This window comes from Petromyzon marinus, chromosome 6, assembly GCF_048934315.1.
Source record: "Petromyzon marinus isolate PM22_M1 ecotype Great Lakes invasive population chromosome 6, UKy_Petmar_22M1.pri1.0, whole genome shotgun sequence".
NCBI lineage: Eukaryota > Metazoa > Chordata > Hyperoartia > Petromyzontiformes > Petromyzontidae > Petromyzon > Petromyzon marinus.
This window is the reverse complement of record NC_133672.1, coordinates 5,654,128-5,668,884: the sequence shown is the minus strand read 5'-3', so window position 1 is coordinate 5,668,884 and position 14,757 is coordinate 5,654,128. Positions and strand designations below refer to the sequence as shown.

Sequence of the window (14,757 nt, the reverse complement as noted above, 5' to 3'; positions counted from 1 at the left end):
AGCAAATGGATGGTTGCGAGTTCACATCCTTGTAGTCGGTTGACTCGCTCCATGTTTACTCTTGCATCAATCCATTTTGTGGGGAGCCGAAATCATTTACCCTATGCACAGAATGGCCCCCACCATATGGGAATGTGGAATTTCCTCCACGGTTTCAAGCCTGCAAACATAAATGAGCACTGCCTCATTGCCCGTTTGGGTTAGGTAAATACTTTGACACGGCACGCTACCTGCAAACGAACATGACTCCCGTTTGACATATAATGGCTATGTCAGTTAAAAGTGATGTTTCCTTGAAAACAGTCTTCATGGTTAAGTGTTTACTTTCCCCACTGCTTGTTAATGTGCGTGTCCATTGTTTGTCTCGCAGCAGAGGGTTTTTGCACTTTCCAGTGTCTCTTCAGAGGTGTGGCTCATTGGGCATGGCTGCCCAAAAGTGCCGTAAAAGCACAATCCATTAGATCATTGAAAGAGCAGACCAGCACCTCACTCTTGGTAGATAAAGCATTTGGGGGATACACATAGGACATTAGGGGTGAAGTGAAGGTACACATATCTTGTGGGAATCCAAAAGTGAAAAACAGGGCAATTTATAAATGGACGAGCCATATGGCCTCAAGAGGCAAATGCACGATCTAAATGTTTTATGCTGTGTGCATACAGAATGTAAGCAGGAACTTGTGTTTTGTCAGTTGAAAAACAAACTAATATACTCCAGCATATGGCATATGCTTTCTAAGAATATTGTGCAAAATGCATAATTGTCAAAAAAGCTTTTGTTGTCCAGGTGAACATGAAATAATGAAAACAGGAGCTGCTTTGAGCTGGCTAAATGCCCAAAAAAAACCTGGCAGAAGCAAGCAATTCTGAATTACTGAATTGTGTGCATTTACGTGGGTCTGCATTGCAGCCAATATTTAGTCGTATCCCAAAGACATGTAATTTAGCACAACATGCAATTCCATCCCACGTTCCTTCATTGCAGCTCAAAATGGTAATATGAGGATTGAAAATGAGTGAGTTGGCAGGACTACCTTTTCATTTGGGAAATTTGATAAGCTATGAACACTAGCATTTGCCATGAATGAAAAAAAATCAACACACAGAGATAAGGGGGGGGGGGGGGGAATAACTGCAGCTTTAAGTAGAAGAACTTAATAAAAAAGGCTCAAGTTGGGCTCAGGATAAATATGAGAAAAACAAAGGACACGTACGCCAAGTTCAATAAACTATTGGAGATATCTGTCGGGGGGGGGGAGACAACTGGAAAAGACGTCAGTGTGTGAACCTAGGGCAGCCATTGAAGGTGTATGAGACGATATTGGAGTGCTTCTGGAAAGCTGAACTTGATCATGAAAAGTAACATGCCAAAGAAACATACCGAAGAAGACTGCATTTAATGTGTGTGCACTACCTGCGATGACATATGGTTCGGAAGCATGGCTATGGATGAAAAAATCCACAAACAAATTAGAAGTACGCAATAAAGCACAGAAAAATGCAGGCATGGAGTTACCCTGAGACACAAAGAGAAACACATGGATGAGAGAATGTATGCCGGTTCACATTCATACTCTTACAAGAAGTGGGCTCGAGAGACATCACCAGAAGGCATGATGGCCTTCGGTCAACAATAATGATGGAGTAGCACCAAGAAGTTGAAGGTGTCCGAGAGGACGTCCACTGAGTAGGTGGAGTCATGAGATCTGCTTGTGTGCAAGTGCTCGGTAGATTACTACATCATAGGATTGTGAGAGATGGCAATGGCTTGGGGAGGCCTTCCTAGATCAGTGGACTAAGCATGGCTGATGATGATGATGAGATTTATGTTATGATCCTTGCTCTTGGGCTTTAACTAACTTTAGTTTTATTGGCAAGCATGAGGTTGTGAAACTCCGTTAGGCTGTATGTAGCTTCATGAGAGGCTCCTCAAAGCTTTGATGCTGAGGTGATTTGTGGCATGAGAACCGATAATCTATGATTCCGTGAGACTCTATCATGCTGTGGTAGTCAATGAAGCATTGTAGGCTATACTCTTTGGTTCTTTCGGTAAAGTCATGTAGGTATAAATAAAATAAATCACGACGTTTTGGGCGGAACACACAAGCGTCCGTGAGTTTACCGAAAGAACCAAAGAGGATGGATTCCTGCAGTCACGAATACTTCAAATCAACATTGCAGGCTATGTGATGCGTAATGTTTACTGTGTGTGAAAGTTTGCAGTAAGAATCATGTTTTATCCCATAATTACATGTATAGGCACACTTCCTCTGTTACTAACCCAGTGTTCTAGGGTCGCCTGCTTGCTGTGCGAACTAGTTCAGAATCAGAATCTTTGTCCTGGAGAAATGCGATGAACTATGAAGCTCTTTTTGATAGGTTTCCGGTTGTAAGGGCTATCTGTACCTGGAATTAAACTAATTCTAAAGTTGCCGAAAAGAAGAAATGTGTATGTTGTGTCAACATCAGCAACGGAAAGTGAAGGGCAAAAACAACTGTTAGACTTGCACCCACCATCGATTGTGTGCAATGTAAGCTTTGATAATTTCAAACACCGATTATAATAGGTGTTTGAAAAGAATAACCTTCTCACCAGTGTGACTTCGTTAAAATGCAGAAATGTATCTTTGCATGTTGAAATATTTTTCATCTTCTTTAGGTGTGTGTTGACAAGCTCATGTTTTTGTGCAAAATATTGCGTGTGAACACATTATGCAACTACTTTAAAAATGCACGAGTAACGTTTTAAACTGCAACAGTGTACATACGGAGATACCTAAGAGCTGTATATATTAGTTATTTTATTCATCATTATTCACATTGTCCACAATTCCGCCCATTATTACTTCGAGTAAAATGTTATATCATTTTGCGTCAAACTAAGACCCCATAGCGTAAAGACAAGATACTTTCCTGCAAGATTGACAGTACACCAGCATTGATTCAAGAAAGTCCAAGTGCTAATGAAACCATTGTGTCAAAACCAGTCCAGTTTGCTCGTCTTGAAACAATGCTGCCGAAATTGTGTACTCCCAGAAGGCTGTGCGGTTGATGGACTGTCTAAGAAATATTTATATATTTTATGTGGAGATGGATATGTGGACACATTGTCTACTGATATATGTTGTAATGTTAGTGGTACATCCTTATATATTATAAGTTGCTTCCGACTTCATTAGCCAAATAGTGGGTCCAAATTTTGAGACTGTATTGGCAGGACAATTGGAGCTTGACTAACCAATCACAGATATACGCTCACCTTTCAATCACAAAGCAGTGCAACCTTCACACGGTTCCACTTGTTTTTATGGGCTTTTATCACAATCGGAAGTTTACCCATTTTAAATCCCAATCAGCATAAAACTCAGTCCGTCATCTCTCTGGATTGTTAATTAGGACCACTATGTGAGAAGTAAAAAGTAGCCACCCTATGGATAGACTGACCTCTTATATGGAAATATGAAGCCTCCACTACTGGCCTACGACCATCAATACAGATTAACACTGATCTGATGTTTATTTGAGCAGTCGAAATTTTGACTCTACTTTTTGTATATATATACTTGTCATAATTTGATGGTGGAAAAAAGTGCATCGTTGCAAATCCTTTCAAAGTCAGCATTCTAAAAGCCAAACAGCTTGCCAAATTAACCACCGGTTTCTATTTTACAGACAAACATTTTGATTTGAAATATCCGTACACACATAAATAGAAAATTAATCACAAACGCTACGTAGGATGGCAAGGATGAGGTAACAAAAGAAAAAATACCTTTGATAATTTTCCCACATAACAATGAATAGTGCCGTTTAATAATTACTTGAAAAACAATTTTTTTACATGGTACGTCTTACAAAGACTTTACATATTCTTGCAAAGGGCATCATGACATGGGATTGGACAAACACCGTAACAGTTTTCCGACTGGCCTTCATACTTTATGGTACTGTACTATTGAGAATGCACACAAATTCATTTACTTTACGGAAGTGGTACAATTTATGAGAAGGTAAGAACAATCATTGGTCGAATGGGGTCAAATTTGCAATGGTTACAGGATCTCACAGGTGGAAGTGATGGAGATGTGTCATGTCATCAAAGGTAATGGCCATGATGACCTCTTGGTCTTCATCTCGAGTTGTACAATTGCATGAAATTGGGCAACATATTGTGTGCAAATGGAAATCCAATAGCGGTTAACTGTATGCCTGTTATTTATAAACATGTTACTTAAATAATATCGTCCAGTTAAATTGGCAAATGGTTACCATGGTTGTCAAATTAAGGGACGGTTTGCAGATGTTGTTTAGTTCAAATGTTGACGCCGCCCGGTACTGCCGCAGGGAGCTACTGCAATGCGCCACGCACGCTTGCGAGCAGACGTTAAAATGTAACAGTGTTCACGAACATCAGTAACGTTCCCCAGTTGCAGGTGCAATTTTTTCTTAATCTCAATTCATAATGAAATCTATTTTTTTTAAATAACAATCGCTGCTTGCAGCAATTGTTATTTGTCAGCAGAGAATAGTTAAAACCAGAAGAGCAGTTCCAAGTTAAAACCAGAAGAGCAGTTCCACAGTTTCAAAATGTGGGCGATCAAAGTTAAAGTTTATTTGCTTAACCAGGTGAAATCTGAAAAGACCATGATTGTCTCATTTACAAGTGACCTGGATTACAATCATTGTGGCTTTTGACTTTTTGAGAAGAGAGAAATGCCCATAACACACAATGGTCTCAGATTTAGTCAGACAAACTTTTTCATCCATGCTGGGATGGTGCAATCAGTTCAGGAATGTATCAAACAACTGACTTATTCAATGAATAAACATAGGTACTAAAGCTATACGTAATTAACTTCAAAATGATACCACATTTTATTGGAATATATTTGGAATTCTAAGTCTCAGGGTGACTCATGTGTGGCACTGCCCAGAAACTAAAACAGGACCGTGTTATCAAAGGATGTATTTAAAATGTGGTACGACGCAACACCAGGGATGTATAGCGCGTTCAATGCACACATTCTAAACATCTTAGCATGGCAAAGGGAAATTTTAAAACCGGTGTCTGGTTCAGCCTTAGTTATAATACACTCAGAATAGAATGTAAAGCTTCCCAATACTGCCTCCTGTTGGTAAATTGTCTGACTTGCGATTTTCCCCAGTTGAGATGCATACAGTACAAACAGCTGTCATTGTAAATGTAAACTGATCAATCCAATACAAATACTATCAGAGTGATTTGCATATAAATACAATTGATGCAAATGATATTGCAAATTGAAATGTTATTATACGAGCAGACAATGACCTATTCTGTTAGATGCTAAAGGGTATTTAAAATCTGCCTTATAACATTGGCTACGATAATGATGTGCAGGATTACCGGAGCGACTGCAGTAATCCTTAAGCCGTGAAAACTGGCTCGATGGAAAGCTTTGCATTAATCGCAAAGCCACGCAACCAAGTGTAACAAACACGAAAGCACAGCAGCATTTGCACTCGAGGCACTGGACACCCACCAGCTGAGCTGAGGAGCTCAGAGAAGTCGGAGCCACGTGGGGCCTGAGACTCCTCTTCCAGCACGGGACCCTCCTTCCCACCTCCAGCTGCTGGCTCCTGGCCGCCCCCATAGCGATCCCAATTACTGACAATCTTCCGTCGGGAGAAGCGCCGCTGCTCTTCCTCCTCATACCTCGTGCACACATCTTCATCCGCTCCCTCCTCATTAGCCTACACACCGCAGATCACACATAACAGCGTCACCTTCCTAGAATGAGCAAATAAAAAGCGGACTGCTACTCAAACGTCAAAATAACCTGGTCACACCTTTTCCTTCTGCCATGAAAAGAGTGGTGGCTAAGTGGTCTTACATAAGTGTAACATTAAAACCTCATAAGTCATTCAGCCACTTTCAGAACTCACTTTTTGCAAGTTTCACCACCCTTTTGCCATTCCATTGTAGAAAATAATGAGGATAGGGTTCTGATGTACGCAAATCAGGTGCAGTTGCACATTCATCTAAGCAAGTAACTTGATAGCAGTGTTTCTAGATTAAGCACAACTGAAGACATCGTGTGCATGTAATACAACCAACCTGAGGAAAGATAAGACTATTAAAAGCCAAAGAAGGCAGGCTTCTAAAGGACATTTAAAAATATAAATTGAGAGTTCTACCCTCTAATGGCTGGGCATAACACTTGCCTGCTCTGGGCATGCCACTTGCTTCAAAGCAGCAAAACACTCAAAAATAAATTGGCCAAATTTCAAATAAACCCAAACATTGTCACACCCCTCCAATGCAAATAATGGCAGGCGGAGGTTGATGAATCACATGGATTTCATCTAGTGATCTGCTGGGCTATGCAGCAAGTAGACGACTGACATAACTGGACACATTGTTCAGATCTTATCATTCAACATCGATGGGTTTCCTCCGTGAGCACCGCTCTCCTCCACATCGCCATACACTGTGGATGGCGAGGGCCTCCCACCAACTGCGTGGACCATTGCGTTATTTGACCACGGGAACCCTAACCCCACGAGGGAAACTTACCCCAAATCCAGCTGACTCGTCCCTGCCATACTGCTGCGAGTGGCCTCCCCTCCACCCACGCGCCCTCCCCGCCCCAGCTCTCGTCCTCCCTCGCTGCCCTGGGCCCCAAGGCCTCCCTGGCCGCTGGGGTCCCGCACCTCGACCCTGGGGGTCCCAGGGCCTCCCTGTGTGATGGGGTCCGGGGCCCTGGTCCTGGGGGTCCCATGGCCTCCCTGGCCGCTGGGGTCCCGCACCTCGACCCTGGGGGTCCCAGGGCCTCCCTGGGTGATGGGGTCCGGGGCCCTGGTCCTGGGGGTCCCATGGCCTCCCTGGGTGATGGGGGCCGCCTCCCCTGCGCTGTCCCCTGACGGCCGCAGGTGGCGCCGCGTCCCCCGTGGGTCGGCCTCCCTGGCGCCGCCTGTACTCAACGCTGCGCCGCTGCTTGTACTCGTCCGGCCTCATGATGTTGTTACACCGCCCGATGGATGACGCGTGCACAGATACCCAAACTAGAATGTCTGGGAGACAGCACGCAGGGAGACATTTTAATTCAAAGCCTCTGCACACGATGTTGGCACGTCTTCCACAAATGTCACTGCAGTGCAGGGTAGTCCAGATGTCTTGTGACCCCCCCCACCCCACCCCCTCCATTTAATTATCCAAAACTTTTTTTAAAATGTTAAAGTAATGTTTATTTGAAACAGAAATAAACATGCAAAGGGGGTAAAAAGAATGTTCGGGATCAATTAATTGGGGGCGGTCAGAAGACATCGGGGCCATCCTATACTGTACATAACATAGATCGCCATGTATACAATACCGGAGTTAAAATAGTTACATCGCTAAGCTTAGTGCTCAATTACTACGACTGTGTTATCATACGCACACAGAAGATGCGTTAAAGGGGGAAGAGTATTTACAGTGGAGAGGCTTGGCTGCTGCAGTTCGCGGCACAAAAGTCCACACGGTCTCTGGACGTGTCGCTTTTATTCACTGACCGAGCCACCTTTTTTACACGCGTGGGTATAGAAAATCGGCCTCTTGTGGTCCGCCCTCACTGCGAGGGCAGCGAACGAGGCGCAGTGGCCTCGGAGGGGGTTTTTTTGTTTTGTTATTTAAACATCTCAAACAATCGCGTAAAAGTTACACGAAGCGGCGCGGGCCAGGAGCCTCGGGCTCGCCTGGGCTCACGGGCCCGGGTGAGGCGGCGCCTTCGCCCCCGCGGGACCGGTGTCTCCGACTCGTCCTGCTCACTTACCTCACAAACATCATTTAAAAAAAACATTTACATACATGTATTCCACGTTCGGAGATGACAGCTGGCGCAGCGTTTTCAACTCGTATTTAAGAACAATTCGTTTTTTTGTTGTAAAATGAGACGGTCAGAGGCGTAATCGTGTGCCGCACTGCAGCAGCGGTGTAAAGCTTTAAACGCTCTGCACCATCGCCGTGTGGCGTTGGCAACTTCAATGCGTGAAGTCGCTAGGTGTCGCGAGAGAAAGAGAGAGAGATACCTTCCAAAAGTTAACAAACAAACAAAAAGTGACCGATCGACAAACTAATACATTATCTGATCGTTTGGTACATAACTGGAGTCGTGTAACGAGACAATTCACCCAGCATTACACGGAGTGAACTGACGCAGGATCTTTTTTGATTTAAAGCTTTCGTGACTGCAGTAATTCATATTCTTAGCTCTTTCGGTAAAGTCACGTTGAAGGGAAACAATAAAATAATAAAATATATATAAAACAATAAAATTCTCACGACGTTTGTGTTATGGTCGAAACGTCGTGAGAATTTTTATTGTTTTATATATTTTATTGTTTCCCTTCAACGCGACTTTATCGAAAGAGCTAAGAATATGATGCAGGATCCTTAATGCAGACCTGGAATCTTGTCTCGATTCGACTTTACCGAAAAAAACAATGAGTAATTTTATGCAGTCACGAAAGCTTTAATACTTTATTAATATTCACGGAATTTATACGAACACGGAGGCTGTGTTTTTTTGGGGGGGGGGTGGGTTAGATCGCGTAAATATAAATGCGTTGTTAAACCCGCCACCACCAACCATTCAGTAAAGGTTTGTCACGTAAACAAAACATGGGTATATTCGGCGGTGGTGGGTTTAACACACTTATTGTATATTCTTGCTCATTAAATGGGCAAGCACACGCCCAGGATATCCTAGTTTGGCCATTACACGCTTTATCATTACCATCACGCGTTCCTCAATATATCATGAATTAATTGATTGGATTTACAGCGTCAATGTCCAGGTGGTGGTGCCGAATCCCACCCTCGTAAACATGGAACGTTGAGCCAACGTTGGTCGAAGGGTTTCATCCACGTGCCAACGTTGGCCGAACGTCGCATGTTTACTGAGCCACAGGCGTGCGACACTTGGCATTTGTAAAGTTTAAATATTTGACAGAATGGGATGAAGGACTTGCTCAAATCGGGTTAGAGACGCCACGAAGCTCAGATAATAATTCATCAGTTGGCATTGAACGTCGACCGTTGCGGATAACTTGTTATTTACAACATGTAATGCACTCGTGAACACATTCTCCTGCGGAGGGAGCTGGTAGGAACGTTGGGTTGCTCGGTCAATGGCCAGGGTCAACAACGGCGGCACCACGTGGTGGATTCCACAAATATGCCCGACTGTGAGGGCGGGCACAAGCCGGCGTGAGTAGGTGAAACGTTGAGTTTTATAAGGGGGGCACCACGGGGTGACCAGCCCCTCCCCACTCAGCCCCACCCCTCCCACCCTCCCCACCCAGCCCCACCCTCCCCACCCAGCCCCACCCTCCCCACCCAGCCCCACCCTCCCCACCCAGCCCCACCCTCCCCACCCAGCCCCTCCCCACCCTCCCCTTCCCGCCCATCTCCACCCCTCCCCACCCTCCCCTTCCCACCCTCCCTTTCCCACCCAGCCCCTCCCCACCCAGCCCCTCCCCACCCTCCCCTCTCCACCCAGCCCCTCCCCACCCTCCCCTTCCTACCCAGCCCCACCCTCCCCACCCAGCCCCTCCCCACCCAGCCCCTCCCCACCCAGCCCCACCCCTCCAATTTTTGGATGCACGACGGACGGACACAATAATCCCCTGTGGGCTGGTGTAACCAGGAGGTTCCTACCAGTATAACCTTAGTTATAAGAGTTGCGCGTTTATAAATGTACTTACTCAAACGAGCACTAGGTGGCGCTCATGTCAATTCACTCAACATTTATTTATTTAAAAACATATTTCACTTTAAAAAGTCCTTGACGGATCATCTCGTTTTCAAGGGTGCCCGTGATATCAAATGACACATAACAAACACGCAACGCCACGTTTACAAACATTTTAAATCTACACGATCTAGAGGATACGTTTTTGCAATGCCAAATTTTGTGTGTGTGTCAAGAACACAGCCAAGGCAGAGTGTATGAACATCAAATGGCAATCATAGTTGCCTTCCTATTACTCATTTTATGAACCCTGGCAGGCTCATGGTCTGAGTTGAAGCTGTATGAGATTTGAGAACCCATCCCCAGCAACACACATTCCAACAATACATTTACTTCATCAATAATAACAAAACAAAAAACAACTTTCCCTGTGTTTCAGAGAGACCTGGACAAGGCCATCCAGCTGAGGCACCATGCATTTTCCAAACTCCACCACCGCGTGGATGGTCCAGGAGCTAAATGCCACTCACGCGGCGTTCCTCTCCCCTCGACGTGACCTCACCAACGCCACCTCCTCAGTCTCATCAAACTACTCTCCCTGGGATAACACCACACGTGGAGGACAGGCGGTGCCAGACGCACACCTCCTCGACCCGCTGGGCGGACACTCTGTCCTGGAAGTGGTGGGCATCGGTCTCTTCACGGGCGTTATGAGCCTCGCGACCATAGTGGGGAACGTGCTGGTGCTGGTCAGCTTCAAGGTATGGGGGGCAAACTCGGTTCACTGATAGAGTTCTCACCTGTCCCGGATTTCCCAAGACGTTCGTATTTTTGAGGAAGCTGTCCTGAGAATGTAACAACATTACAAGTGATGTTTTTTTTCCTTCTCTCAATTGCATGTAAATATTGAGATATTGTTCTTCCCACAATATGTCCCGGTTTTTTGGACCTTCGAGGTGACAGCCCGAGTCAACATTCCTAAAATAATTTCCGTGCCCGGCACACTACATCAATTATACCTCTTGTCAAAGCTGTGGCTATTAGTCACGTGCCTACTCCAGTCTACCAGCGAACTGGGACACGTTCAGTGTGAAATAAAGCCCTCAGTCACAAAGCACAATCCGGCTACCAGGCTCATAAATCGTACTCACAAAAAGTGACCACATTCACCACATCAAACCAACAAGCCCTTCCACTGGCTTCTCATTATTCACTTGTGCATCAATACATAATCTACTATTCGTTTAAAAAACTAAAATTTACATCCTTCATGGAATAGTATGTATTAACATTTCTTATTTTAATGAGCCATAAGCCAAATAGAATCACAAAAAAAACATAAACGAACCAGTCATTTTCTTGGTTCTTTCGGTAAAGTCACGTAGAATGGAAATAAAATAATAAAACATAATAAAATAAGATTCTCACGACGTTTCGGCCACAACACAAGTAGCCTTCTTCAGGTGAATAAACAGGACTGTCCAGAAGACAGGACTGTCCAGAAGACAGCGCTTGAGCGCTGTCTTCTGGACGGTCCTGTTTATTCACCTGAAGAAGGCTACTCGTGTTGTGGCCGAAACGTCGTGAGAATCTTATTTTATTATGTTTTATTTGTATTATTGTATTTCCATTCTACGTGACTTTACCGAACGAACCAAGAAGATGAATCCCTGCAGTCACGAAAGCTTTAAATCGAAAAATTTAACCAGTCATTATTTTACTACAGTGATGCACATTGTTCATGTCAAGTACAAAGTATGAAACTGCAAACAAATACATTTCTTCAGAGGCTGGTTGAAGGTAAGTCTTGACAATGGGTAAGGTAATGGCTGACTGCTATAGTTCAACAAAACGTTGCAGGCTTTTGTTTGCTCTATCTTCCTAATATTTTCCGCTTCACCAATCATTTTACAAATGTAACTCCCGATGACTGGGTTAAACGCTCCATTTAAATGTGTAAATCTCCCATTCCCAACGTGGTGATATTTGTACAGTACTGTATAGATTTCTTCTAACAAAAAGCCCTCTCCTTACGTCATATTCATCTCGGTTCAACGGATTGCTTCTCTGCGGCTGCCACAGCCTGGAAGAGCCATTCCTTAGCTCTCTGTTTCTATCTCAGTGCAAATGCGTACTGGAAAAACACTATTTGACTTTCACAACCGTCTATCTTCATGAAATCTGTTAAACCTTTATGAGCAATGGCTATGCACACATGTATTGTTTTTGTATATTTCCATGCTCTTGCAGCAACTGTTTGATCTTGAATTCATAATTATTTAAGATTTCCAACTAAGGATAAAATGAAACATTTATTCCGAAGACAAATGCATGTTGGAAAGCGGTACATGATCCATGGGTATGATTGATGTTTGCAAACCGGTCTGATGTTACGTCAAATAAAGGCATTGTTGTGCTGTATTCTTGTTGCATAATTAGGTGAACAAGCAGCTGCACACGGTCAACAACTACTACCTGCTTAGCCTGGCGGTAGCCGACCTCATCATCGGCATCTTCTCCATGAACCTCTTCACGTGCTACATGATCATGGGCCACTGGGCGCTTGGCAGCCTTGCCTGCGACCTGTGGCTGGCGCTCGACTACGTGGCAAGCAACGCGTCCGTGATGAACCTCTTGGTCATCAGCTTCGACCGCTTCTTCTCCATCACGCGGCCACTCACGTACCGTGCCAAGAGGACTCCCCACCGCGCGGCCCTGCTCATCGGTCTGGCGTGGGTGGTGTCCTTCGTGCTCTGGGCGCCCGCTATCCTCTTCTGGCAGTACATCGTGGGCGAGCGGACCGTGCCACCGGACGAGTGCCGCATTCAGTTCCTGTCGGAGCCCATCATCACATTCTGCACAGCCATCGCAGCGTTCTACCTGCCCGTCACCATCATGGCCACGATTTACTGGCGCATTTTCAAGGAGATCCAAAACCGCGCGCGAGACCTGGCCATGCTGCAGGGCTCCGTCTCGGAGGGCCGCGAGGAGCTGGAGCAGGAAGAGGACATGGTGGAGTTGGGGGATGAAAAGGAGGAGGAGGAGGAGGAATCAACGCAGGCCGTTGACACCCCGCAGGCGAGCGGCGAGCGCAGACGCGTGGGCAACAACAGCAGCAAGGATAACGGCGCTACTTCTGCAAGCAGCCACTATTCCGAGAAAGACGACGCGCCCAAGAAGCACAGGGCAATATACTCGATGGTGATGGTGCTCCCAAGCGGCAGGTGCAGCGCTATGCACGCGTCCAAGGTGACGGGACGGCTCACCGCGCAGAACGTAGACACGCGGGATCCCATGCCGAGCCACGAGACCAGGATACGGGCAGTGCGGAGCTACAACTGTTCGGACCGAAGCGGTCAGACGGACGGCGCTTCCCCGAGCCTGAGGCAGACGGCATCGGAGAGGTCTCCCGCGGAGTCGGACGCGTCGGACCACTCGTCCACGAGCGACACACGAGAGGTCTGCGCGGCGTCGTCCTCGACGCGTATTTCAATGCGCGACCTCTCGACAGCGAAGCGATTTACGTCAGCGGCGCTCAAGGTGAACGTGACGGCACGCAAGCGCATGTCGCTCATCAAGGAGAAGAAGGCGGCCAGGACGCTAAGCGCCATCCTCCTGGCGTTCATCATCACGTGGACGCCCTACAACATCATGGTGCTCATGTCAACTTTCTGTCCAGAGTGCGTGCCGCCCGTGCTCTGGAACATCGGCTACTGGCTTTGCTACGTCAACAGCACTGTCAATCCGGTGTGCTACGCGCTCTGCAACAGGATTTTCCGCAAGACCTTCAGACAGCTTCTGCTCTGTCAACTAAGAAACAATGGGACGCAATGGTTGTCCAGAGGTCTGAAATTCTCGACCACAGAGATCAGGAGATCACAGATAAACCCAACTTGAGCCTTCCAAACCACTCCACGTATGTGTCATGCACATACTCACACAAGCAGCTACGAAAACAGTTTTGAATTAAAGCATAAAAATATGCCCACGTGCAACTGATTTGTATACGTTAGTTCTGTATACATTTTGGTTTGGATAAAAACGTTGCAGCGAATAAGGATTTGCCAAAAATAAAAAAATAAACCTGTGTATTTATACAATGCACACACCGTGTGGTTTGTACGCATTCTATACAGAACGCCAATACATACAAGTCCATTTGCAACAAATGTGTTTGTAAATGAAAGAAGTTGTTTGTAAAGTGGGAATGACTGTTACTTTGAGTACCTCTTCACACTGCTGAACACTATTGTATGTGCAAATGCTGTCAGTTTTTTAAACGTTTGCTAAAACATAAAAAGTGTTATTAAAAAAGTATTATATGGACATTCTTGATGCGGTGAAAGGGTGTCTCTTAATAGTGATTTGTAAACAGCTACATGTAGCCAATATGAAAATGGTGTATAATGTATACAAGCATTTAAAATAAACCTACCCAGGATATAATCTTGGATGCCCCCACCTGTATGTGTATATACGTAAATGCTGAAATTCCAGTGGAGAACGTAAACAGTGCCAGATGCCAGTCAGTAAACCCATACCACCTGAGCCTGTCTCACGATCTCCTGCCAGCAAGCCTTCAACACTTCACAAGGCTTCGAAGTGCACCTTGCATGGCGTAAGCGCCATGGTGATGTCACCTTCATTTAGTGGAAAATGGTTGTTGTTTTGGAAATAATGTTGCTCGTTGTGCAAAGTGCAATGCACTGCAATAAAATTGAATCGCCCTGGGAATAATTACTGAACCGCATCATTGCTAATTTGCAATGAAATCTGACCGCAGCCTAAAATAAGTACGTGGTGTGGTGTGTCAATATCAATGCTGGTGGGAATAAAAAAAAAGGGCGATCCTGGCACGGTGCTGGTCACGACACCCTTTCGGTGTGCAGTTCCATCATAAACAGGGATTCGCAGCACTTTCCCAACAGCTTGTGCGCAGACTTAAGAGGATGGGGTGGGGGGGTATGCGTGTCTGGTTGGAAGTAATAGCAAGAGTAATAGCAAAAAGCACTACAACCCAAGCCGGAGGTTTTTATTTATCCTG

General features: G+C 45.4%; 2 protein-coding genes across 4 annotated transcripts in view; one reads left to right on the top strand and one right to left on the bottom strand.

Annotated features, from left to right (window-relative positions):
- The window catches only part of AVEN (apoptosis and caspase activation inhibitor), a 49,446-nt gene extending 41,252 nt beyond the window's left edge, over positions 1–8,194 (bottom strand). The window contains exons 1-3 of one of the 3 annotated variants that reach the window (XM_032948295.2): positions 7,794–8,194; positions 6,557–7,053; positions 5,523–5,733 (exon numbers count right to left, since the gene is read on the bottom strand). In XM_032948295.2, coding sequence (XP_032804186.1) covers positions 5,523–5,733; positions 6,557–6,997 — 652 coding nt within the window. In that variant the 5' untranslated portion in view covers positions 6,998–7,053; positions 7,794–8,194. Of the gene's footprint in view, positions 1–5,522; positions 5,734–6,556; positions 7,054–7,455; positions 7,766–7,793 lie in introns of those variants that run through there. The other 2 variants (XM_032948294.2, XM_076062988.1) reach the window with 2 other exon arrangements.
- LOC116939635 (muscarinic acetylcholine receptor M1-like) overlaps positions 1–14,159 on the top strand; it is a 29,880-nt gene extending 15,721 nt beyond the window's left edge. The window contains exons 2-3 of the mRNA XM_032948293.2: positions 10,153–10,474; positions 12,153–14,159. Coding sequence (XP_032804184.1) covers positions 10,187–10,474; positions 12,153–13,610 — 1,746 coding nt within the window. The 5' untranslated portion in view covers positions 10,153–10,186 and the 3' untranslated portion in view covers positions 13,611–14,159. The remainder of the gene's footprint in view (positions 1–10,152; positions 10,475–12,152) is intronic.
- The last annotated feature ends 598 nt before the right edge of the window (positions 14,160–14,757 follow it).